Genomic DNA, 25,719 nt, shown 5'->3' on the forward strand with positions numbered 1-25,719 from the left:
CCAAATGCACCAAGCCCTGCCCCCCCCCCCTCTTCTTTAGGGAGGAAAAGGACGCTCTGTGGAACCCAGTGCCTCCTGCCCCCCCAAAAGAAATCAATTAAAATGCGCTGCAACTCTTCCAGGAGAGAGGCTGGAGGGTCCAAGACCATTAGTTTGTGCCACAAGGAAGACGAAACTGAGTTGTTGACGATGAGGGTTCTGCCCCTATAAGAGATTTTTGGCAGCAACCATTTCCCCCGTTTTAACCTCCCCCTCACCGTTTCCAACACATTATCCCAGTTTTTCTTTTTGTAGGTCTCATCCCCCAAAAAGATACCCAGATATTTAAAACCCCCAATTTTCCATTCTCGTTCGCCCGGCAATTTGAGCTTGTCCTTCAGCCCCTCTCCCACCATGAGAGCCTCGCTCTTCCCCCAGTTCACTCGCGAAGATGAAATAAAACCAAACTCTGTCACAATTTTTCTTAACGTATCAATGTCCTCTTGCGACTTAGTTAAAACCACTACATCGTCGGCATAGGCAGACAGTTTGAAAGACATACAACACTGGGGGATGTACACACCGTTTAAAGTTTCCCTTAACTTGTGGAGCAGAGGCTCTATGGACAGAGAATTAAGCATCCCAGAGAGAGAGCAGCCCTTCCTCACCCCTCTCCGGACGTCGAAGGGGGCACTCAGACCACCATTTATTTTAAGAACACTCTCAATATCACAATAAAACATCCGGATCATGGCTATGAAGTCAGGGCCGAAACCAAAGGCACCCATGGTTTGCCACAGGTACTGGTGTTCAACCCTGTCAAAAGCCTTTTCCTGGTCTATGGAAATGAGACCAGTCCCAATAGCCAAGGAATTGCAGAGTTCCAAATAATCCCGAATTAGATTGACATTATCGCTAATGAGCCTGCCCGGCACGCAATAGGTCTGATCAGGGTGGATGATGGACGACATCACCCCTCGCAGCCTAAGGGCCAGCGCTTTGGACAAGATCTTGTAATCAGAGCACAGCAAGGACACAGGCCTCCAGTTCTTAATGTCCTGCAGGTCTCCCTTCTTTGGTAGCAGGGTGATGATGGCCCTCCTGCAGCTCAACGGGAGTTTCCCATTTTTGATGCCGTCGTTCATCACGGCAAGCAAGTCTGGTCCGACAATCGGCCAGAAGGACTTGTAAAAATCCACCGAAAGGCCGTCAATGACAGGAGCCTTGCCACACTGCAGGCTCCCCAGGGCAGCTTCCAGCTCCTCGAGCCTCACCGGTGCCCCCAACTGGGGGGTTTGCTCCTGGCTCACCTGAGGGAGACCGCTTAAAAATGTACTGTGTGTCTCTGAATTACTTGACCACTCATTCCTATAAAGGTCTCTGTAGAAACCGGCAGCATATTTCCTAATCCCAGAAGAATCTGAGACTTCAGAACGGCTACCCGTGCGTAAGCAATGAATGATCTTCCTTTGTCCATTTTTCTTCTCAAGCCCAAAGAAAAACTGAGAAGGGGCATCCATCTGCGAGATGTTCATAAAACGCGACCTGACCAGCGCCCCTTGTGCAGACAACCCGAGCAGGCTGGCCAGCGCCGACTGTTTGGACTTGAGGGAGTCTAAAAGCCCTCTATTTCCAGTAGAAGCAGCTAAAGACTGTAACTCCTCTACCTGTCTCTCCAGACCCCTTACAGTCCGGGTTAACTCACCCGTGGCAAAGCGAGTGAAATTCTGGCACAGTTGTCTGGTCTGAGTTTTTCCGTAATCCCACCATTGCTGGATGGTGGGAAAATTGGGTCTGCTCTCTCTGTGGGATAACCAAAAAAACTTAAAAGCTGTTTTAAAAGCCTGATTATTCAAAACAGCTGTGTTAAAATGCCAATAGGCGCTACGTAAGCGAATGTTCTGAATAAAAACGGAACAAGACACAAGAAAATGATCGCTAAAACCAACAGGCCGAATCGAGCACCTTTTAAAAATATTTAAAAGGTGACTAAAACAGTAAAAGCGATCAAGTCTGGCGAGGGATAAATAATTCTCATAGCTATGGCTCCATGTGTACTGTCGTGTGTCATGATGAAAAACTCTCCATAGGTCAGACAGCTCGTGGTCTTTAATGAGCTGTCTGAGTCTGTGAGACGACCCAGGGTGTGGCTCAGGGCGATTCCTGTCCAGAGCGGGATTTTCAGTGCAATAAAAATCACCGCCTAAAAACACGAAATCACCACGACACGCTTTAAGAGCATCACCTAACTTATCCAAAAATGTGATCCTCTCCACCCCTCTGGTTGGAGCATAGGCGTTTAAAAATACTAACTTAACATTTTCATAGAAAGCTATAACTTTTAGTAAAAAACCTGGAATAATTTCTTCTACACTAAAAGAAGCCGGCAAAAAATTCTGAGCTAATAAAATACCAACTCCACCACTGGCACTGGAACCATGGCTCAGAATTACCTCCCCCTTAAAATCTATTTTCCATTCACAGACATTGTTGTCAGTGCTGTGCGTTTCTTGAAGAAACAACACATTCAGTCCATTCAATTCCATCATCTTAAAAAGAGCAGCTCTTTTGAAATCAGCCCGGGCACCATTCACGTTCAGAGTTCCCATATTAAAATCACACATTAATGGGAAAATAAATAGCGACCCATTAGGACAACACAGCAATGACAAAAAAAAACAATAAAAGGAGATTAATTGCCCATTTCATCATTGTGTAATTCATCTTTGGCTTTCGCTATGCTCTTTCTGAGCCGATAAATTTCTTGGTCGGTGAGCACTTCCCCAAACCTTCGTGAAAGAGGCTTTGCGGACTTAATAAAAAGCCTGAGATCGGGAAAATGCTCGGATACGGCTGTTTGTCGTACCCCTTTTGTATCTTCAAGAAACCTCTTAATCATTTCGACAGAGTAGGGTACATCGTTGTCATCCTGTGTAAAATCACATTCACTTTCAGTCGTTTTTCTATTTTTAACAATACCTTTCACAAGAACATTAAGTTTTCTCTTTTGCGACACTTTCAGTGTGTCATCATCAGACATTGCCTCATCGCCCACATCTGCCATGTTTTCATTCACAAAGACATTTTCACACGGTCGTAGAATGACGGCGTTTGCTCCCCTTTTTTCTTTTATCGATTCCTGTATTATGTCATCGGTTTGTGGCAGTGGCGGGCCACCGCCGGCTCCTGTCGACCCCTCCGCGGCCCCACCCACCACTAGCAACGTATCAACCAAATCCGCCAACCCCACCGTCACCGGGGCGACCGGAGCCGACGGACCGGCCAACACCGGAGCCTCCGGCGCCGCCGAATCCACCAGCTCCGTGGGCTGCGGCTCCCCTTCGGCCACCGCCGCATCCCCAGGTGGGGGGGGGCGCTCCCGCCCGAGGCAGGAGCGGACGCCCTCCGCTCCGGACAGGAGCGAACTAGGTGCCCCTCCGCACCGCACCCAAAACACTTCATGTGTTCAGTAGAAACAAACACCATATACGGAAAATTATCAACTTTAAAAGTGCATGTCAGGTTCAGCTCGCCCGTCGTGTCTTTAAGCACCATGTGCACCTGTCTCCGGTGACACACAACATGCTTAAGCTGCGGTGACTTGCAGCCCAAAGACACCATTTTTATCGGTGAAACGAGTTGACCAAATCTCGACAGTTCTTTAGCGAGCACCTCGTTTTTAATAAACGGCGGAGCATTCGAGATCGTTACCTTTCTTGCAGGGCTCACGAGGGGGAGAACGGGAGTGAAGGTGTCGCCAATCACAACACCGCTCTCAACCACCTGTCCCACCTTGTTAGTGTCATCAAGGAAGATAACGATCGCTCCATTCATTCGGGACGCAGATTTAATACTACTGTATCCCACCACCTTCCCCACGGCCATTCCTGCCTCCTCCACCGAGCAGCCCACTGCCGGCAACAGCTTAACTGCGTGCCGGCGAGTGAGACGCTCAAACTCGGCAGCGGGCGTTTCCGCCACCGGCATGTTGCCTACCGGCGACGCCGGTCCACCACCGAAAAAAACCCACCAACACTAACCACTAAGTTTTACAAAAAATAACTACAAGATAAAGAAAAAAACTATTACACATAATATCAAAAAAAGATGAAAAAAGTACTAGAAAAAGCACCAAAAATCGCTCAAACTTACGCACTTCTCCCTCTCTCTATCCCTCCCACTCCTCACAGAAGAAGAAGAAGAAGAAGAATATTATTAACTCTTTGACCGCCATAAACGTTATAAAACGTTTAGCATAAACCTACGGAAGGGCGCCGAGGACGTTAAAAGACGTTCACTATGTTTTTTTTTGGGTTTTTTTGGAAACGGGTGGAGGAAAGCCTTGGGCAGCTGTGCTGAAAGTATCAAGCAGATCTGGTTAGTATAATGACTCGTTTTGGCCCCTAGATGGCAGCGATGACTCTCTTTGCACAAGGTTGGATGGGCCGCCCACCGTGGGCGTCAGTAGAAGACGTGAGGCGGAGCTAGAGTGTTGAGGAGACAATGGCTGATGAAGCCACAATGGCTGACCAAGCAACCGGTTGCAAGCAGCTCACGCTTGAGCATTTTTTTCAAAGACGGAAAGCATCGATCAATACTAAAAAGCGCATTGATGTCGACGATGATGATGACTCCGAGCTTGACGCCAAAGTTGGAAGCCTTGACGCGACCGTTATGATCACGTAGTAAGCCTCACCGGCTAAGCGCGGCTAGCGCGGCTAGCGCTGCTAACGCCGGAAAACGCGCACAATAACCGACCGGGTACTTCTACACAATCGGACATTCGATCGGGCGATGAAGAGTTGTCGAAAAGCATCGACCAATGCATTGATGATGATGATGATGATGATGATGATGGTGAATCCCGAAGTTGACGCCACAGTTGGACGCCACAGTTGGACGCCACAGTTGGACGCCACAGTTGGACGCGGCCTTTATTCTCACGTCATAAAGCATCACCGGCTAGCTCTGCTAACGCCGGAGCTGCACATGCGGACATTTTGTCGTACAATGAAGAGTACCCCGAGTCCAATGCATATTCATCGGAGGAGCGGGTACAGTCTGATCACGGAGAAGACACTGTTTCTGGACTACGATGCCACCATGAATGGAGTGGATAAGATGGATCAGAACATCTCTTACAACCCGGTTTAGCAACTGAAGGACATGAGGAAGCGAGACGTAACACCACCGTAACGTAACCGTAGCATGATCCTGATATTAGACTTGATGGCAACACACACTGCAGTATATACTTGCTATTCCCCGGAAAAAACGGCCTGCAAGAAAGTGGAGCACGCGAAGAAGCAATCTGTTGTGCAAATGCTGTTGCGTCTCCTTGCACGCAAGGGAGAAAAAAGAAAAAGAAAAACTGTTGTTGAAACAGCCACATATTTGTAAATAGCACCACAGTTGCACACATTTGTAAATAGTTTGCCAAATTGTTGTCAAATTGTTACACTGTTGAATGTAAATAAACGTATTTTGCTATCAAAAAACACTTTTTCATTCTTGGTGGTAGTGTTTTATAGAAGTAAAGCACTATTTAGGTGTTTGTGGCATCATTCATGGACAAAAAGAAGTGTAAAATTCACTAGAATGCATGAAATAATATCGTTTCACTAAAAGCTTGATTTCTCCGTATTTTGGTCCAAAACAAGTGAAATCGGATGAAACTAACCATTTTCTATTGTTGATTACTAAAGAACGGAATAAGGTAGAAACAAACTTTTTTTTTCTGATGAAAGTCCAATCTTTCATTTGGTAGTATGTGTGTTTCCATAGTCCAAACAGAACATTTTCTGTGGACCTTGAAAGATCAGTCAAAATGCTTAAATCGGCTGGCACTGACGGCATCCCTTTTCTGAAAACGTCTGGCAGTCAAAGAGTTAATAATAATAATAGCAATAATAATAATAATAGTAAATAACATCCACACATGGAGTAACCAATCGTATCGATTTTTGGAAGAAAAAATAAATACATTTACCAAATTGACACTTATGTGCCCGACGCCAGCGACATGAGCCGGTCATATTTCTCTTCAGTTGAGAGTCCTACCAATGGGACAAAAACAAAGTGAGAAAAAAAAATCTACTAAACAAATAGAGTAGTACACTACGCTTACATTTAAGTCTTAAATAGGTTCATTTAGGGCTTTAGTCCAGTCTCCACTTTTCTTCACACATTTAAATTAGTCGCAGAGTCTTTACTCTTTGTTAGTGTCTCAGTTGTGTGCTTTTGTAATATTGATGGTTTCTATAATTACGACATGCTCGATTAAGAAGTGGATTTAAGGCTCCTAAATCTCCACTGAAGACCCAGGTACCAAACGCACGGCCCGCCACGGCATTCAATGCGGTGTGGTTTTCACAGTGCAATTGATATGCCATCATCACATACTGTTGCGTAGCGTACGTGTGTAGTCTTGAACATCAATTTCATGTATTCTAGTCTAACTCTTGTGTTTTTCTTTTGAAATATTATTGGTTACTGTACTGCAGAAAGGCCTTCTACATGCTCCCCTTCTTCAGTTGCATGCTGTAGATGTCAGTCGGCTTCAACCAAGTAACTTCAAAACATGCATGTGGAACATCGTCATAGTGCAGTCTCTTGTGACTTTTAATGAGCCAGCAGGTGCTTGCGCTGCGGGGGGGGGGGGGGGGGCTGAGATGTGCTGAGTGACAGTTAATGCCTAATTGAAGTGTTGTCAGGTGGTTGCTTGCCTCAGAAGTTCTCCTTTCAAAACCTACAAACAACGTGCCTTGTACTCATATGAAAGGTAAATGCTGCCATCTAGTGTACATAAGGACAGCACAGCTTGGATTCATAACAGCCTGTTTGTGACGAAAGTGCAAACCAGTGAAGAATTAAGCATATGCCTCTTTGTTTGTGTCCTGTGTCCCGACTTAAATTCCATATTTATGACTTAGTTACAAGAAATGGGAGCTTACATAATTAATATCAGCATCTTACTTCATTGATCTATAGACTTCACTCTTTTTGAAGACCAGATAAAAGGTGACTTGACTTAACAAACATGTGACTCAGGCATGGGGGTTTAGGCATTTGGTACCTGGTTGCTTCAGTAGGGTCTTAAAGCACCCTCCAAATTTGAGAGATCGTAGGAATTCATTGTATGTCCTTTAACAAGCTAGAAGTGTCAAAAACATACAGTACTGGGTACAAATGTAATGTCTTATCAACAAAAACACAATACTCCCCTTTGCTTAAAAAAAAAAATGGTTTGATCCACCTGCTCCCTCCTGAAGCAAGCCAAGCACGAACTTGAGCAATCTTTTATATCAAGTCGTTTGAGTAAGTAGCCCTATCTTCTTGAGCTAAATAAGGTTATAGGGCATATTTCTTAACTTCTACCCTTCAATATCAACACATTATCATCATTACCAGGCCTATTTCTTCTTTATTTAACTGTGCATTCCCTTTTGTGTTTTAATTGGATTGAAAACTGATTTATTGTTGATATTTTTTCTAGTTAGACAGTAAACGTTACATGTAGTCAAACAGTATCACTGTCCTTTTTTTTAATTGATCTGAGAGAAGCAAACTTTTGGCATGCTAATGTTTAAAATAATACCAAAGATGGTGTGCTACTGACTAGCACTGGCTAATTGACTGGAGATCCAAGTGTGTGCATGCGTGCGTGCCCTATTGGATTTGCTCTGGCACTGAAACTGTAAAGACACCTAAACTTCTGATCCTAGAACCGCCGCTAATGCTATAAACTCATTCATTGCCATAATTTTATTATTTAAGATTATTAAAAAAAATTAGGGGCAAGAGGCGATTACAATTTAATTTGTAATTTATCGCATGACTTCACTAGTTAACTCACGATTAATCACAAATTTTATATGTTCTAAATGTACAATAAAAAAATTCTAGGTTTTCATACTTTTGTTAACAAAAGTGGGAAAAAATGTTAAACTAATAAAAATTGTTCAAATGATTTTTCTTAATTTTTTGGGGGGGGTTCAAATGATTTTTGGACGTTTATAGCCGTCAATGGCAGTGATTGAATTGAAAAATATATATTATTAAAAATTCGGGGCATCAGGCGATTCGTTTTTAATCGTAATTAATTGCCTGACTTCACTAGTTAACTCACGACTAATCACAAATTTTATATGTTCTAAATGTACAATTAAAAAATTCTAGGTTTTCATACTCTTGTTAACAAACGTGGGGGGAAATTTTAAACTATTAAAAATAGTTAAAATAAATTGTTGACGTTTATAGCCGTCAATGGCAGTGAATGAGTAAAAAATAATAATAATAATAAAGCAATGTAACAGTACGCAACTGTGCTACATACATCAACCGTAGCGGTTCACAACCAGTTGGCTATTTATCTAATAACATGGTGAAAACAATTCAATAAAACCACTACTGATGTGTTTTGGTAGTCGAAGTTGGCTGTAACAATCAGCAGGTGCAAAATGCTGATGTCATTGAGGGTCTGTGACCAATGCTGTGACTTGACAAAATGTTTTGAGATTTACTAGGAACTCGCACGAGTGACGTTGACGTGTCACGTGAGTCACAATATTGTACATCACATGTCATCTCAAAAAGAAGTCAGCTTTGGGCAGCTGGGTGGCGTCAATCCAAGTCATGTCCTTTGAGGTGAAGGAGGGAAAGAATCCTATCTGAAGATTGTTTTCACACCGGGCTGCAATCTCATTAACAAGCAATAAATTAATTTCACGCTACTGCTTTGGAATTAATTGCATCTTAGCAGAAGTAGCTCTGATAAGGATGGACTCGTACGACGCTGTCGATTTAAATGACGCGCTTTTATCAGACAGGCCTGGACTTGATGCACTTGATGATCTTTGAGGCAAATATCTGTTAGCTTTTAGTTTTGAAGTATTTGAGTCACATACTATTTATTATTATTAATATTATCATCAGGTAGTACGGTGAAGGTGCATACACTTGCTGGCAAGATGACAGGAGGCAGACCACATCTTGGCTCGCGCTCAGGCTCCACCCCTTGGTCGTCATGGTAACGAAAGCAGATCTCCCCATTGGCCCTGCAATGCACAGGGCACAATGAGGACTGCCTTAATTGAATGACTTCAGCAAGATACAAATTGGATGTGAAATGTGCGATGGAATTCATGATCCTTTTGTCAAGGACTGCATTCAAATAAAAGTACAAGTTTAGTTTATTTGCCAAATGAGGCAAACAGCAGCATTTTAATGCTCGGAGAGATGTCATTAATTATTCAGGTTAACTGCTTATTTTGATTATTTAGACTTTTCAAGATTCTCTTAATTGGCCTCAGAGGGGATTTGGGTTTGATGTTTACATCTCGACCACATACTGACAGTGTTTTTGTAATCCCTGATGATTATATTGTTGTATTTTCAAACAAAACCCCACTTTTTTAATATATCACAGTGACGCATCTGCACACTTTCCAAACAATAGTCTATGGACTCGTTGTTTACTGCATGTGCACACAAAATCATCTATGAATTAATAATCGCTGTGTCTTCATTTAAGGCGAATTTCAATTTGGTTTTTAATTCATTTTTCATAATGTATCACTTATTTATGGTGGTCGGTGCATAATGTAGATAGATACGCTTGTTATCTACAGAATCTTTCTCATTTTAAATTTGCTGTGAATTATTCATTCAAAGGGGATGTTGATTGCATGCTACCGTGCTTTTTCTTATACTTTTTTTTTTTTAGATAATATCTATTGAGTACTGCTTACCTTTTTTTGTAGCCTACCAAGGAACAGTCATATGCACAACGATAGAGGGGAAGCCTTTCCTTACTATTGTGCAATATTAATGTACTTCTAAAATTAATATTCAACAATATTACAATTTATGAAAACTCCACACTTTAATTCATCTGAAAAACTGTTTTACCTGCTTCAGTGCTGATGTTTAATTTAGCAATAAATGGGCTAGCAGTCAAACTGCTGGCTGTAGAATTAAGTTGTAATACCAGCATTAACCACTTGACGGCAGACATGGCTTTGTTGCACTTATTCTGGGTCTTAATAGACATACATGTCAACACTAAAAAAGACAACTAAGATCATTACTGACCTCTTAGCTCAGTAAGATAAACGTTTGTCTTCCAATCGGATGGCCCGGGTTTGAGTCTAGCTTTTGGATTTTTGCGCTATTCAACATGGCCGGTAGAGGTTGCTAAACTACAATATGTGACACTTGGTCGTATTTTGGTGCATGGTAAAACGACCAATATGGTTTGGTCCAAAGGGAACTTACATAATTATAGTGTTTCAAATAATTTTATTTGTCTTAATATTTTCATATGTTTAAACATTTTATTGTTTTGAACAAAAAAAATACATAATCGTTTTGAATAATCGTGATTTCAATTATTACCAAAATAATTGTGATTATCCTTTTTTCCATAATCGAGCAGCCTTACAATAAAGTGTCTGCCAGTGACTCGTGATAATTATAAGTCATGCTAAACGGGTTTTTATGAAAAAAAGATGCAAAACACAGCTGAAATATTTGAATTTCAGGCAACGTTTGTCTAACGATGTTTACTTGTGCGCGCCCCCTTTTCAAAATAGCCGGCAGGTTGTTACGCGAGATGACGTCATCGTGACATCACGCCAACTGCGAGAATGTGGACCTTAATCTGGATATCACACTTCAGATAGATGCTCTAATGACTTTTCCTACAAGAAGCACGCAATGTCAACTATTTCAGTTTTTCCTCACTAATAACGTTGTCAGACTTGTATCCTAGTTTTCCCACGAGTGTGTATAAACATCGTTATTAGTGGGGAAAGGTGGGGTCAGTTGACTACCAGTGATGAGCGAACTAATCCTCCATGAACCTTAACTCATTCACGGCTATAGGCGTCAAAAATTCATTTGAACTATTTCTATTAGTTTAAAAATGTTTTCCACTTTTTTTAACAAGAGTATGAAACCTAGATTTTTTTTGTACATTTAGAACAGATATACAATTTTTGATTAATTGTGAGTTAACTAGAAAAGTTAAAAAGTTAGTTAAATTTTTTTATCACCTGACGCATCTAATTTTAAAGAATGTTTTCCTTTAAAAAAAAAAATAATAATAATAATTGTAATTATTGTTTTTAAATTTTTTATATTTTCTTAAAAAAAAGATAAAAATTTTAAAAACAATAATTACAATTATTTATTTCTTTTTTAAAGGAAAACATTCTTTAAAATAAGGAGCGTCAGGTGATTACTTTTTTTAATCGTAATTAATCACGACTTCACTAGTTAACTCACGATTAATCACACATTTTATATCTGTTCTAATACAATAAAAAAATCTAGGTTTTCGGGAAAAGTTTTTAAACTAATAGAAATAGTTCAAATGAATATTTGACATCTATAGTCGTCAATGGCAGTGAATGAGTTAATTCTAATTTCACGGCTATGAATAATTGCTCAAACGGCTTTCTATTGTTGTACAGGGTTGTACTATGCACTGTAACTCGATCCATCAAAACAAGGTTGGGCGCTTTGTAGCAGCAGGTGTCCCACTGCATGCTTGAAATTAACGCACGCCCAGCCTGCCACACCCAGTAAATCATTCACATGGGCCGCGCCGGCACAAATGAGCATAAAACAATCACACTCGTACAAGAGATCCTTTTATTATCTTACAGTCGCACACAATGCAGATGTTACAGTGAAAAGACATTCAGCCCGTTGAAGTGTTCAATAAGTTAAGACAGATCTACCTTTGCGCATTCTTCATGAAAGATGATTAGAATGTTCATAGATGGCAGCAAGCAAATGCAAAACGCGGAAACGCCAGATTTCCCGTCATCAACTTGACTTCTGTTTCGCCGTTGTCAGTCTTGTGTCAGTCAATCGTCGGTCGGCGAGTTGACGCCCATGTGCAGACTTTCACATGCTTGGCAGAATGTTGCAATAACCGCTGACGGCTGTTGCAGCCACACCCGCTTCCCGTTCGACAAACGCGACCGCCGCTGGAATGCGCGTGCTGAGATCTCATGCAGTTTCGAACAGCCAGAGTAGTCCAAAAATAATTTAAAGTAGGGATGGGCAAAACATATATTTCCTTAATCAATGAATTCATTCTTAAATTCCTTGAACATCATTTGATTGCCGTGAGAAAAACAGCTGAAAGTTTTGAACTGATGTTGAAGAGAATAAAGTTATCAATTAGCTGACATCATGTTGAAGTTGGTTAGACAGCAACTCTGTACCCAAAAAGTGCCCCTCACTGCAACCCATCAACAATCTAATTCTTAGCACGCCCAACCCTACTTTAAAATCTGCACTTCGATGTCTCTTAGGCAACTGTATAATTATATTCGTTCATATTAGTTCATCATAGAAAAATATCAAAACTCTTAAAAAAGCAACTGGGGAACCATTTAAACAAATAACCACCACGTATTTCATTTACTATCAACACATGGAATTAGTAAACACCCCAAATACCTTATGTTGTTACTAAATTATTACAAACAAATACCCAAAGCCAGTTACTGCACATCAGCTACTCGCAACCTGCAAAACCAAGAATGCAAACAAAAAAAACCGCAACGCAACAGGTATGTACAAATGACAGTGTCGGCGAGGTTATCAGTGCTTGAGACTAAGGACAAGGCAGCAGAGATTAAAAAAAATAATAATCCAGCAAAAGTGACAAACACGTGACTCCCATTCTGTCTTCCCTTTCATTCATCGTGTTCAAGCGGCACGGTGGGGGGCGCCCCTGCATTCTTTGCACCGAAAAGGCAAAACTGTTATCCGCCGGCTTTGATGTTCATGTCTTTTTGCAGACGCCTGCCAGATTTTTGAATTTGGGTCCCAGTGTGTTGAGGAAGTCGAGGTTGTCGTTGCCGGCGTCATCGCTGCAGCACCCGACCGAGCCGGCCGCCGAGCCCACCCCTTCGAAACCGTACTGGTGGATGATGTCGTCAGCGTAATGCCGGTCCTCCTCACCTCCGAAATAGGAAAGCTTCTGTGGAAGGCAAGTTGCCAACATCCTTTACAAGACATTAAAAGCACATGAGTTACCTTGTGTAGGAAATGGCGTGATATAAATAAAGCTGCCTTGCCAAAATACAGCCATATTTCGTATGACACTTGAAATGCCGACGGCATGAAGGTATAAAATGTTTTTATTTGCCGAAAGGACCAGTACTTCGGTTTTACACCAACAAAGTGTGCAATCACCGAGTTAAATGGACCCAGTTGGCCACTAGTGATGGGAAAACGAAGCTTCATGAAGCACTTGTGATATTTTTTGATTCCCCGAGATGGTGCTCTTGGTTTAAATATGAAGGCTAGTGCAAAGGAAATTGATTACATTTCCACTGCATCTTTCAACTAAGAGTGCCATCTAGAGGAGTCAAAAAATATCACAAGTGCTTCATGAAGCTTCATTTTCCCATCACTATTGGCCACAATGGGTTTGCAAACGCGGATACTGGTGGACCTTAGAAACGAACTCACTTCGCAATACCATTAGCTAGATTAGTGTTAGCTCGTAGCATTATCAAGTACGAATCTACAATAGTGAGTACGTTTATAGATTTAAAATGGAATGGAATCAAAGAAAAGCATAAAATAAGTTATTTGAAAAACCTATCCGTGCGGTTGGAATGCTGTGTGATTCAAGTTTACTCAGGGCTAATGCTAACCGGGATTGTTAACCGTTTAGCGTAGGCTAATTTTGTTGGTGTTTATGTAATATGTGCATATGTGCACAGATGATAAGGAACAATGCGTATTTATATCCACTAAATTCAACTCCCGTTCAACCTTAGTGGACTTAAAAATATATATATTTAGTTAAAGGGATTAACTCACTTTTTAAAAAAGTGGATTCGTGACAGCACTACTCACAGCTAACAGATATTATGCCCCGACATTTTTTTGTCTTTGCTCCTAACTAACCAAAAAACAAAACAACTGACGTAAGGCAGTAAAACATTACCTGGTGCAAATAGCGTCCGTTTGTTTGCCAGGTGCTGAGAAAGTTTGCGTCGTAGTTCGTCTGTTGAGCTCCATATTGGTTGTCATAATGTCCGGTGAAGTATTCTGTGTCCGTGGTGCCAAAGCCACTCTTATAGAGGCCGACGTCTTGGTGTCCGATGGTGGAGCCTTTCGTTTGCCATTCCTGATGCGCCAGCGAGCTCTTGATTTCAGAACCGGGGATGGGGACCTTGATGAGACTAGCGTCCTGTTGATCAAAAGCATGTGTTAGAAAACGAGACTGAAAAGTGCTTCTTGCATTCAAGTCATCTTGAAGCAAACACTTTTTTTCTCTCGATCTTACCACTTCTTCCCCCGGGGCTTCTGTGTTTGACTTGATCAGGATTCCTCCGCTGTCAGTTGTATCCTCCAAGATCTGCAAGTCTGGCTTTGTCGTGCAGAAACAGGCAAGCAACAAGACTGCGAGGACAAAATGGCTTCATGTTAGATGAAATTGTCATGCTTCACAGACAGACGTACAGTAATGTAAGCATCTGCACAAACACGGGCACACTGGTCCCCATTCGCCCAGTCATTCTAAAAAGGTACAAATTCATTCAAGTATATTCCTTAATTATGATGATCATCATTATCATAGGAACTGCCTCTGACCTACAAATGTGGCAGACCACCATACGTGCAAACCTTTGACTGCTAGTGCCCTTGAGGCAAAATAATTGCTTTGAGCTGTATTACGACTCATTAAATTAGCATCAAATCTTGCTCATTATGATGATAATGTTTCATGATCCAGAGCAGGGGTGGGCATACCTACAAGTATGTGCTCAGGGGCCACAATTGATTTTCACCATTGGACAGATGGGCCAGGTAATTAATAGATGAGGCAAAACAACAACAACAACTCAATTGAAAGATACTAAATATTGCAATTTCATTAATTTAATTATAATCAAGCAATTATAAAGAAGTTAAATGTATATAAATTGTTATTTCTAATATTCCAATCACGTAATTAGGTGAACAAATAGATACAAATACATTTTAACCAACCAAATTGAGCGGGAAAACAGCTACATTAGTACAACAACTAATAATGTAAATGCTTTGTAGACTAAATTAAAGAGCACAGCAGGTCGTGCGTGTGAATTTATGTGCTAATCGTAATATGCAACGAACCCATGACTAGTTTGGGCATTGAGTAAATTGATAATGACAAAAACTAACCTTTTTTTTTGTTGCATTAATTGCTATAAGATTTACGATTAATCTGCATTGAAGTACACACAATCTACAGAATTCCAACAATCACTTAATTAATTTCTATTCCAAACCCTAAACTTTTCTTCAAAGGGGAAGTCAAGTCAAAAATGTTCTTTACAATAATGTGTTCTATATTGCCCTACTAGTCTAAACACAGCATTCTGATTAGTATTAAGTTTGTGGAATTTGAATTAAGCAGCACGATCTATCTGTTTTTATCACTGATCTGAATAGATGACTGGATAGCCGATAGGCCAAGACTTTTGAAGTCGCAAGGCCGCCATATTGCTCCTCCCAAGAAACGTTTCTCTGCATACGATCCTATACATTTACAGTATCGAAATTGAAAAACATTTAAGACAGTATTTAGTAGAAATACTTAGTTAAATTAGTTAAACATAACCAGAGGACTTAAGACATTTTACAACTTACATGTATAAATGATATGCTTAATGATGTTTGCAGGAGGAAACTTCTGTGTATTTTATATTAAATAATTATGACTAATTTAACAAAAGATGCCTCTGCCAAATCTACATTGTAATGTTGGGGTCTAAGGAACTGAGCGATGAAAGAAAAAGGGGGTCTTCAAAGCAGCACATACTGTTGTTGTACTTGTTAATTAAAAAAAAATTTTTTTTACTTGTTAAAAAATAGTGACCAAACCACCACAAACCCCCAACCCCGCCCCCGCCCCTATACAAATTGCCTACGAGCTGTATATGTCTAATCTGTACGCATACCGTATAGTTTATACAGTAGTCTGCTCGTGAGATGGGAGGAGCAAGATGGCCGCCCTGTGACTTCAGCAGCTTGCACGAGTGTGTATGTACTATTGTTTATCAGTGGTTTTATCTATCTCCGAGGGCAGCCATTTTGCCACTTGCCGTCCACTGAAAATGACATCAGGGCTCAGGCAACGACCAATCGCGGCTCAGCATGCGAACATCACATGACCAAACTTAGAACACAAGGTGAGCCGTGATTGAATGTCACTTGAGCCCTGAGCGACTGTGATGTCATTTTCACATTACGAAGTGGCAAATTTGCCACAATTATACAATAACAATATTTTCACTCCACCCACTGCACTGTTTATGTGGGCTAAGTAAGTAACAAGTAAGAGAGGAACTGACGTAGTAGCAGGAGGAGGAGCAGAGGCAGAAGCAACGCCAGCCAACCCAACGGGCCGAGCGAGGCCGACCAAGGCTTGGTCATGCAGGCGCCGTTCCTGCACTGGCAGATCTTGACGTTCACTGTCTGGATTTTTCCGTTGCCCTGCAGATCCTTGACCTCTACGGGAACGTTGTGCACCTTCAACGGAAGGTCTTTGACCTGGCGCAATGTCGTTGCGGTGTCTACAAGGGAAGTACACAATCTGTTTAGGGCATGATGAAAGTATAAATGAAGCATCAGGAAGCAAAGCCAGCACCTACCATTGAATCTGATCACAGACCATTTGCCGTCTTCGTTATTTGGCAAACTAAAGGAGAAGGGGCCTTTAAATGGTGGATTGTCCGCATCTTCAGCCACAAGCAGCACGGACCCGAGCTCTCCTTCCTTCTCGCACACCACCCTCTCACCAGGTGGGAGGATAATTGGCATGTTGTCATTCACGTCTTCCACCTGAATTATGACCGTTCCCATGCCAGTCTTGGCAGCTGAAACATATCCCAGGGAAATTTAAGTGATACTAAAGATCAGGCTGAGCATCCTCGCTGATCTGGAATTTTTAATTTCTAACAAAACGTCGGAGCCCAGAGCCAGCTTTTCTGTGAGTCACTGTAAATCAGGTCAGACGAAGCCACGACGGGTGTAGCTCAGACAGATACTGCCGAGGAGGGGGAGGAGTCGTTGCTCATTATAAACTCGACCAGCGACAACACAGACAAAATGAGCAAACGTCTGCCGTGACTTAACATGGAGATGCCTTCCCATAATGCACTCGCCTGACTGGCTGGTTATTTGCCAAACTTAATTACAAGCATTTTAAGGAGGCAAACGATAGATAATTATGGTGTTAAAATAAATTAATGAACTGTGAATTTCAACAATTTGTTAAAAAATGGCAAGTCGTGCAAATAGTAATAATTGTTGGACATGTGCAGTTGAAGTTCACCAATAATGTGTTTTAGATTTATTTTGAAATTTCACCAAAAGCTGAATATATCACTAACTTTTTTTATGAGTACAGTAAATTCTTTAAAGAAAATTCTATTTGGTCTCACTCCAAATAGAGTAAAATTTACACTTGGAAGAGAGTAAAATAAGTACATTTTACTCAAAGTATTTTTAGTGTGTATGAGAGAATGAGAGAATCACATGAAGAAAAAAAAAACTACTAACGAAATTCTAAGGCTACGTTCACACTGCAGGTCTTAATGCTCAATTACGATTTTTTGGGTGAAATCCAATTTTTTTTGAGTAAGCGTTCACATTACCTCAGTCTGTCTGCTGTGTGGACGTAATGCATCCCCAAAGTGACCCGCATGCGCAGAAGAAGACACAACGTCACTCATAACGCTGTGTTTGCGGAAGTAAGTATTTTTCCCATCTCATATCTACGTAGAAGTGATGCGGGAGGAGGTAGAAATAATATTTTGTAAAAATTAGGCGAGCCTGTTTGAGCTCCTCATCACACATCCCCTAACGATGACGTCACGTCTTTGCCGCGCGTAATAAATGACTTTGCCGATTCACTTTCTGCCGAGCCGTGCGAACCTCGCGGATGCGTCAAGCATAAATCAAGCTCAACTCTCCCGCCCGCGCGGAGCGCATATTGGCTTTTGATGACGTTGAGGTCGGATATAGGCGACCTGGCTGTTCAGACTGCGGTCGCATTGCAAAAATTTGGATACATATCCGATCTAGGACCACATATGAAAGTGACCCAGGTCACATATAAAAAAAAATCGGAATTGAGCCGTTCAGACAGACATAAAACAAGTCAGACACAGGTCGCATTTGGGAAAAATAATCTGATCTGGGTCACATTTGCCTGCAGTGTAAACGTAACCTAAGTAAATTCTGCAAGAGATATTTTGACTACATTTTACTAGTTTATTTTATTTTTAATTTTTTTGGCTCAGGTTGTAGATTGGCTGCCCCCCAACCTGAAGTCGTGGGTTTGTTCCTCAACCCTTGAGTGACGTATTGACTCTGCAGAATTGACTGTGCCGAGTGACATACTTGCGTCGACGGCTCTCATGGTGATGTTGTAAACGCCATCCTTGACAAAGTGAGACTCTCTGTCGATGGTGTTTGCCACCCTCAGCTCTCCCGTGTTCCTATCCACATTAATCCAGGCGGCAGGGTCCGTGACCTTGTAATATCTGGAAAAACGGATAAAAGACTCCTCATCAGTCTCAACTTTTTTTTTTTGCAAGTGCCATCAAGCGAGTGGAAAAGGCTGCTCACTTGATGCCATCGCTGCTCTTGGTTTCCGGATCGATGGCTTTGTAAGTTCCAATCAATGTGCCGTTTGGCGTGTTCTCTTTGACAGTGATGCGAATGGTAGGCGCGGTGAATTCGGGGCCTTCGTCAAGGTCGCCGACTGTCAGGTCCACGGGGACGATCTCCCACTGGGCCGTGGTGCCGGTCAGTTCGGCTTCGTTGCGGGCCATGACTTCCAGCCTCATTTTCTGGGCCTTCTCAAAATTTAATGGCTGGAAAGACGAAAATGCTCTTTTACTTAAGATCACTTCAACTTCTCGTGGCGTTACTTCGTGGTGAAAATCAACTCACCTTTGAGACGTACATAAGCCCCTCATTTGTTTTGGGGTCCGTCTCCATCCGGAAATTTCCATTTTCATTTCCCTTAGTGATAATGAATTTAGATTTCCAGTTGGCTGTGTCTTTTAAATCCTTATCTTCAACAGGAAGCCTGAGAATAAGTTTGTTGATTTCATTCTCATTTGCGGTGGCTTGATACTGCAGGATGTAAAAAATGGGTTCATTAATAATACAACAATTGTTTATCATAGTCGGAAATCCTAGGAAATCATTTTAATACTCAAGTACTAGGGCACACCTTGTAATAAGTAAATTATAGAACCGATTTGTGAGCCAATCTATCTGGTCACAAACCTCTGACCATATAAATGTTCTTTAGGATGATAACAAAAAAAACATTTTGTAGAAAGTTGAATTCCTGAATCAATTACCAATGTCTTTGTGAAGGTCGGCGGGTTGTCGTTGATGTCACCCAGGGTGATGGTCGCCGTGCCCGTGGTGAACAAACCGTTGGCTGCGCCGTCCATATCTTTGATTTGCAAAATCACGTTGTACTTCTCTTTAGTCTGATGAGGGAAGATTCCATATTCATCATACATGCTCGAAGTAAATGGAGTCAAAATTGAGCCGCGCACTCCACCGGTCCTCACCTCTCTGTCTAACGTGCTAGTAGCCGTGGTGAAGACACCTGTCGTTGGGTTGATTGCAAATTTGTCCAATTCGCTCAGAAGGGAATAGCGGATCTTCACGTGATCGGTGCCCTGCTGGTCCCTGTCGGTGGCGTTCACCTTCCCCATTATTGTCCCTGTGATGTAAAGTGGTGATCATGTTACACATTGTTGTCAACACAAAGCAATGAACAACTCGTAGTGGCGTGTGTGTCATGTTCCTCACCCGCTTTGCTTTTTTCCAGCACAGAAAACTGCATTTGGCCAGAAAACTGCGGCGCATTGTCATTCTGATCGTCTACATGCACAAAGACGCCCAAAGGATCGTCGGTTTCCTGCCGCGTTGCTCTGTCGAAAACCCGGGCTATTAACTGTAAACAAGAAGGTCCAACTGAAACGATTGTTTGGTTGAGCTATCCAAACGTATTCAAATATAATAATACATGCTGTTCCACAACAAATATATGGGAAGTCAAACCAAAAAAATTATTTACAATATGTTGTATGCGCCCCCACTAGTCTAAACACGGCATTATCATTAATATTGCATTTATGGAACATAAATTAAACAGCAAAATCAACCCGTTTATATCCATCCCAGGGGGGCGGCCATTTTGCCACTTGCTGTCGACTGAAGATGACATCACAGTTGCTCAGGGCTCAGGTAACACAGGATCACCTGTTTCCTGAGTTTGGTCATGTGACGTTCTCAAGCTGAGCCATGATTGGTCAATACCTGAGCCCTGGGAAAATGTGATGTCATTTTCAGTTGACAAGGGGCAAAATGGCCGCCCCCTGAGATGCATAAAAACTGCTGAATTCATATTCCACAAACGCAATATTAATCAGAATAGCGTGTTTAGACTAGTTGGGCTACTTAGAACATATCATTGAAAGGAAACCTTTTAGGTTGACGTCCTCTTTAAACACAATGTTTAATGTTCAACTCAAGTTTAATATTTGACTATTTCTTTTTGGATTTGCAATGAAAAGGCATTTTGTGTGTAGAAGATGCTTAAAGCACAATCAAGCATGTGATTTTGTTTGTGGAAATTCAATAAAAATTCACTCAGCATGGCATGAAATATTTATACAGGAAGGCAAAAAGTACTTTGTTGGATTTAAAAAATAAATAAATAAATACAAGTTCAACATGGAGCCATTTTCATTCATTTCAAATAATGCCACATTTTGTGTATAAAATTAATTACATTTTAGTTGGAAAAGAATGTGAACAAGGGAAACTGCCAACTCACGGCAAACTGCGGGAACTCCTCACGATCGACTGCCTTGAGCACAGTCAACATTCCAGTGTCGCTGTTGAACCTGAACACTCCCTCTGGGTACTTGTCGAAACCGGGCCCCGTGAGAGTGTAGTACACCCGGTGCGCTGCTTCAGTGTCCGACACAAGCTGCGGCACAAACCAAACAATAACAGCACAATAATAAAACTTCCACCAAGGCAAACTGTCTGGCCATTCATCTCCATTGCTCCATATACTTAGAAACATTTTCAAATCAAGTCACACTTCTTGATAACATTATAAGACATTAGAAACAAACTATAGGTTAAGAATTTGATTCACAGATATTTCAGGCAAATGTAAATATTATATTTTGTAGCCCTGTGTTGTAAATGAACCCTATGCCAGCTCATTCCAAACTTGAATACCAGTTTTAATAACATATGGAGTATAACATAATTGCATCATATTACTCTGTTATGTTATGTAATTGTGTGTGTGTAAAGCTTATAAATGAAAACTCTTCTCTTTTTATCTCATGGCTGTGGGGACAATCTTTTTCATTTTACAGTTGTTGGCGCACACACACACACACACCCAGAGATACGCACACGTGCATGTGTACCTTGTGTGTGAGTCATTTGCTGTTAAAATAATTGTCCCAAGTGGCCATGAAGAATGGGGAACGGTTTTATGGCACTAATATATTACATAAGAAATTAAATCATGCGTGTTGTTTATCGCTTATGTTCTACATATAAACAATATCAGAATTTACAAAGACAACAATGCTGACTGTGGGGACTGGGGGTGGGGGTGTTTCAGTTTACCAATACTGTTTATTTAGAGTAGTGTGGCTGATTACGGTGTAATGTACACACACAAACCACAAAGAACACATCAAATAGGATTACTACAACAAGTCAACATTATGTGCCTGGTTATGATCAATAAACAATATTTTACTTTACTATTATTTTATTATTATCATTATGTTTTTTTAATTTTTATTCTGTATGTTGGATGACATAATGGCTAAAAATGCCCGGTGTTTCGTATGTGTTTAAATACATTACCCTTTCAATGTCTCTTGGGTAGGGGCCGGGGTCATTCTCCAGGATATTGAAGGGTGGGGGGCTCCAGCGTCTCTTGTACCGTTTCAGCACATCATTGGGCTTCACACATTTCCAATACAGTCAGTTAATAGTTCAATCAAATACAGTGGTAGGAAGTAATTCAGAACAAATATTTTGTTACTGTGCGTAAATAGATTTCTGCACATTGCTAGTCAAGAGTATTTACTTTTCTGGCAATTTGTTGCGCTTACGCCTAACATTTGAGAACTGAGATCTGTACTTTTTACTCTCTACTTATTTTATTTTTTTTAAACCTTAAACAAATGTGCTTTACATTTTGATTGATTAATTTATTATAAACTAGGGAACTAAAGTCCGAAAGAAGGACAGCAGCAGCATGGTGGAACACAATAACAACAGAAACAGATTTAGCTATTCCCGATAAATCCAATGCTTTTCAATGAGAGGAGAGCTTCCTATCATCGAGTTGACCGCCATTTTGACTTGTGACGTAAAATGGGAATTGTCAATCCACTGCCTTAGGATAATTGTTTGTTTGGGGCCAAAAGAATGATGGCTAAATGTACTTCCTGACTTTTAACAGTTTTCAGTTTAATTTGAAAAACACACACAGGTAATATAATTGTTGTGGTAGTAGTAGTGTATCATGACGAGCTAATTTAGCATTTTTGTCAGTCATTTAACAATAGTGCAATGAGAACTTGTTTTGACAGCATAGAGTCTAGCCTATATGCTAGCAAGTGCTCAAACATGTTCCGTTTTTTTCTCTTCTTGACAGTATGAACACCATGTAATTTAACACGAGAGGGAATTTTGTGTTCTGTACAGTTAAGTTTTCTTTAATGGTTATTGACAGTAAAAAAAAAAAGTATATATATATATATATATATATATACTTTTTTCTTTTTTTTTACGTTTTAAGTACGACAGTGTCTGTCTATTTTTACTACAAGTACTTTTACTCAAGCATTTGTGTACTTTTGCAAGTGTGAAAGGTGTCTTGCTTTTTGTACCTGTCTGCTCATTTGGGCGCTGGCGATGAGGCTGACGTCCATCTGCATCTGCGGCCCGTCGCTGTGTTGAACCCACACGGAGAAAGTTCTGCCTTTCGACGACACCTCGACGCTCTTTGTGGCCGTTACCGAACCGTTGGGCCAAACGGCGAAAGCACGGTCGTTGGAAGTGACGCTCTCACAGCTCGCCACATTGACTAAAACACAAGGAAGAACGGTGGTTTGTATTTTTCCCGAATAAATACAGGGCAGGTTAGTTTATGAATACAAATAAATACCTCTCGTTATCTCGTATCCGGCCGGGATACTTTGCGGTACCGGGACGTAGAGGAAGCTAGGGACGAAGCACGACTCGACTCCGGCCAGGATCTAAAGTTACAGAGCCTTAGTGTCAAATATCACACCCGACTTGAATGTTCCTCTTTGTTCATAAAAAAACACATATGTTGGACTCACCAGCGCCAGGCACACGTTGAAAATGACAGCATTCGCCATCTTCTTTTTCTTTTTCTTTTTTACACGAATTTGCACTTTGCCCTGAGCAAAAAGCAAGCACAGCACGCAAAATTGAGGAAAAAAGTTTTAAACGTTCAGGTGTTGATTTGGGAGAAGTATTCAGAAGAAAGGAATCCTGCTGCTTCTCCTACGCCTCCATGGCACCTTTTGCGCTCGTTCTCTCCCTACTTGCTGGCGATATGTCAATAATCCGGACACACCTTGAACGCCCCACCCAAAGGCTGAGCCTCCCCAGCAGGCTCTGCCGCAGGGAGGACTTGAGCGCACCAAGCACTCCGAAAACACATACAAACTTTACCAAATTTTAAAATCCTCCGGCAGGGGGAGCCGTTTCCCCCAAAACGTTCTCATTTATTTATTTTCGACTAATTTAGGATTTTTATAGGGTGTTTTCATAATCCATCTATATAAATATAATGTCTTGTAAAGGTTTATGTCTTCAACACAAAGCAGCACCTTATATCAATATTAAATTCATGATGCTGTACAGATTTTGCATGCCTCCAAGGGAGACTGTGCATGCGCTGTGTGCATCTCGTCTTGACACGATTGTCTTGTCTTCTTGTTTTTCTAGTGTATCCGGTCTGTGGAAGCTCTCCCAAGTCTGCAAAGATGAATGACCTCTGCGTGCCCCTCCTCTTTCCTTAACACAGCTAGGCTCCTTGCTTAGCGCTGCAGGAATGTGCACTAAATGAAGCCTGGCAAGGAGGGGGAGGCTGTCCTCCCATTCGCTATCTCCAAAAAGTGTTTGCAAAGAAGAGAGGGGGAAAAAACGGTCAAAAGCCAATGTCCTCGAGCGTGAACTGTGCAGAGAGAGAAAGTAAGAAATAACGTAGAAATGAAATCAGACTTTATGCGCAGACAGAAAGGTGAGAAAAATGTCAGGAAGATTGCAGTGAGTGAGTCATGGGCGTGGACGCAAGTAAACCGCCCAGGGCTGGGAGCCATAACAGTAAACGCAAAACAGACTCAGCAAATAGTGCTGTCACTCCCAGAAAGAAAGTGACTTATTATGAGCCACGGTCCGGTTGGGACGTGTGCATGGACACACACAGTTTTCAACTCCCTCCCACAACACCAGTCATTGAACTCTTCACTTTTCGGTGCTAAACAAAAAAAGAAAAACAATTTGCTGTGAATTTCAGTGTTTCAATAATGTGGAACTTGTGAGAAATTGTAAGAAAGATGTACGAAAGAGAGTTCCTTTATAAATACTTGCATGTTGGACTCCCAAGAGCACAAACTTCATAAAATAAAATTAAAACATGAATAGTAGTATATTTACGGATTGCATTCACTTGAAAAAAAGAAGTCCTGTTTTCTTGACTCATTTTTGGGGGGAGCTTTGTTTTTTTGAGTATTTTTTTTCTGTTTTATTGAGGGTTTTTTTCTGTTTTATTGAATATTTTTTCCCTATTTTTTGAGTATTTTTTTTGTTTAAAAAATATATATTTTCCTCTGTTTTTTTGAATATTTTCCTCAGAGATTAGAGAACAAACCACAATACAGTATACACATTCATTCCTTTATTGAGAGCCAGTAAGTAAACATGACCATCTTATTGCATATGGAGGTATGCGGGAAAGTGTCCGCTTCCGCTATTAGACAGAACACCAGCTCTGTTTTTTGGAATACATTTTTTCCATTTTTTTTTAAATAATTTTTTTCCCTGTTTTTTAAAATATTTTTTCCCCTTTTTTATTGAGTAATTGTTCCTCCTGTTTTTCGGAATATTTTTTTTCAGCCTGTTTTTCGGAATATTTTTTTGACAGAATTTATTTTTCAGTAAAACAGATAAAAATATTCAGAAAAACAGAAAATGAAAAAAATACTCAAAAAAACAAAACTCCCCCAAAAAATGAGTCAGTTGTTTTTTTTCCCAAGTGAATGCAATACGCTTCCGTATATATATATAAAAAATAAAATAAAATAAAAGCTCAAGTGTCTTAAGTGGTGAGAAAATTTGTGTCACAATTTTAAGATTAAGGGTTTGAATTGTGGCAATGAAAATAGCGGTTTGTGTTTTTACTTATATTCCTTTGAAAAATTGCCTAGAAACTGCAACAAGTCGTCTCACTCCAGCGTGTCATTACAGAGCTTTGGGTTTCAGTTTAATAGAAACATCAGCACGTGTCCAAACTTAGCGCACCTTCAGTGCCATTGTATGTTTAATCTCAATGCAAAAGTCACATCAATGTCACAAGATTGCGCGTGTGTGCTTGAATGGACTGTC

The 25,719-nt window shown here is 40.9% G+C and overlaps 1 protein-coding gene and 1 long non-coding RNA gene across 4 annotated transcripts; one reads left to right on the forward strand and one right to left on the reverse strand.

Moving 5' to 3' along the window:
- The first annotated feature begins 6,857 nt into the window (after positions 1 to 6,857).
- LOC147181169 (uncharacterized) lies at positions 6,858 to 20,768 on the forward strand. 2 transcript variants are annotated; one of them, XR_015095632.1, is made up of 4 exons: positions 6,858 to 6,999; positions 12,798 to 12,988; positions 14,339 to 14,481; positions 19,862 to 20,768. It is a non-coding gene; the product is annotated as an uncharacterized LOC147181169 (long non-coding RNA). The 2 variants fall into 2 exon arrangements; XR_015095633.1 differs by lacking the exon at positions 6,858 to 6,999 and adding an exon at positions 8,914 to 9,007.
- dsc2l (desmocollin 2 like) lies at positions 11,621 to 23,769 on the reverse strand. 2 transcript variants are annotated; one of them, XM_086081341.1, is made up of 16 exons: positions 23,427 to 23,765; positions 23,249 to 23,339; positions 22,971 to 23,167; positions 21,937 to 22,035; positions 20,873 to 21,028; positions 19,843 to 19,987; positions 19,599 to 19,753; positions 19,380 to 19,514; positions 18,961 to 19,146; positions 18,634 to 18,881; positions 18,406 to 18,548; positions 16,653 to 16,877; positions 16,353 to 16,574; positions 14,300 to 14,415; positions 13,958 to 14,203; positions 11,621 to 12,979 (listed from the first exon to the last, which is right to left on the reverse strand). In XM_086081341.1, the coding sequence occupies exons 1-16, from the start codon at positions 23,463 to 23,465 to the stop codon at positions 12,782 to 12,784; spliced, it is 2,601 nt and encodes an 866-aa protein (XP_085937467.1). In that variant the 5' UTR covers positions 23,466 to 23,765; the 3' UTR covers positions 11,621 to 12,781. The 2 variants fall into 2 exon arrangements, with proteins under 2 accessions (XP_085937467.1, XP_085937477.1); XM_086081351.1 differs by having other exon boundaries at positions 12,808 to 13,004; positions 23,427 to 23,769.
- Between the last annotated feature and the right edge of the window lie 1,950 nt (positions 23,770 to 25,719).

Source organism: Leptonotus elevatus, chromosome 1 (genome assembly GCF_054856555.1).
Source record: "Leptonotus elevatus isolate MCC_2025b chromosome 1, RoL_Lele_1.0, whole genome shotgun sequence".
NCBI classification, from domain to species: Eukaryota; Metazoa; Chordata; class Actinopteri; order Syngnathiformes; family Syngnathidae; genus Leptonotus; species Leptonotus elevatus.

Excerpts from the sequence above, each read along its gene's own strand:
- dsc2l (XM_086081341.1), bottom strand. The coding sequence starts at position 23,465 with ATGGCGAATGCTGTCATTTTCAACGTGTGCCTGGCGCTG. Across the intron at positions 16,878-18,405 it reads CATGAGAGCCGTCGACGCAA|CTGCCAAGACTGGCATGGGA; the intron begins GTATGTCACTCG and ends GATATGTTTCAG. Across the intron at positions 14,416-16,352 it reads GCTCCTCCTCCTGCTACTAC|TCTTGTTGCTTGCCTGTTTC; the intron begins GTCAGTTCCTCT and ends TTGTCCTCGCAG.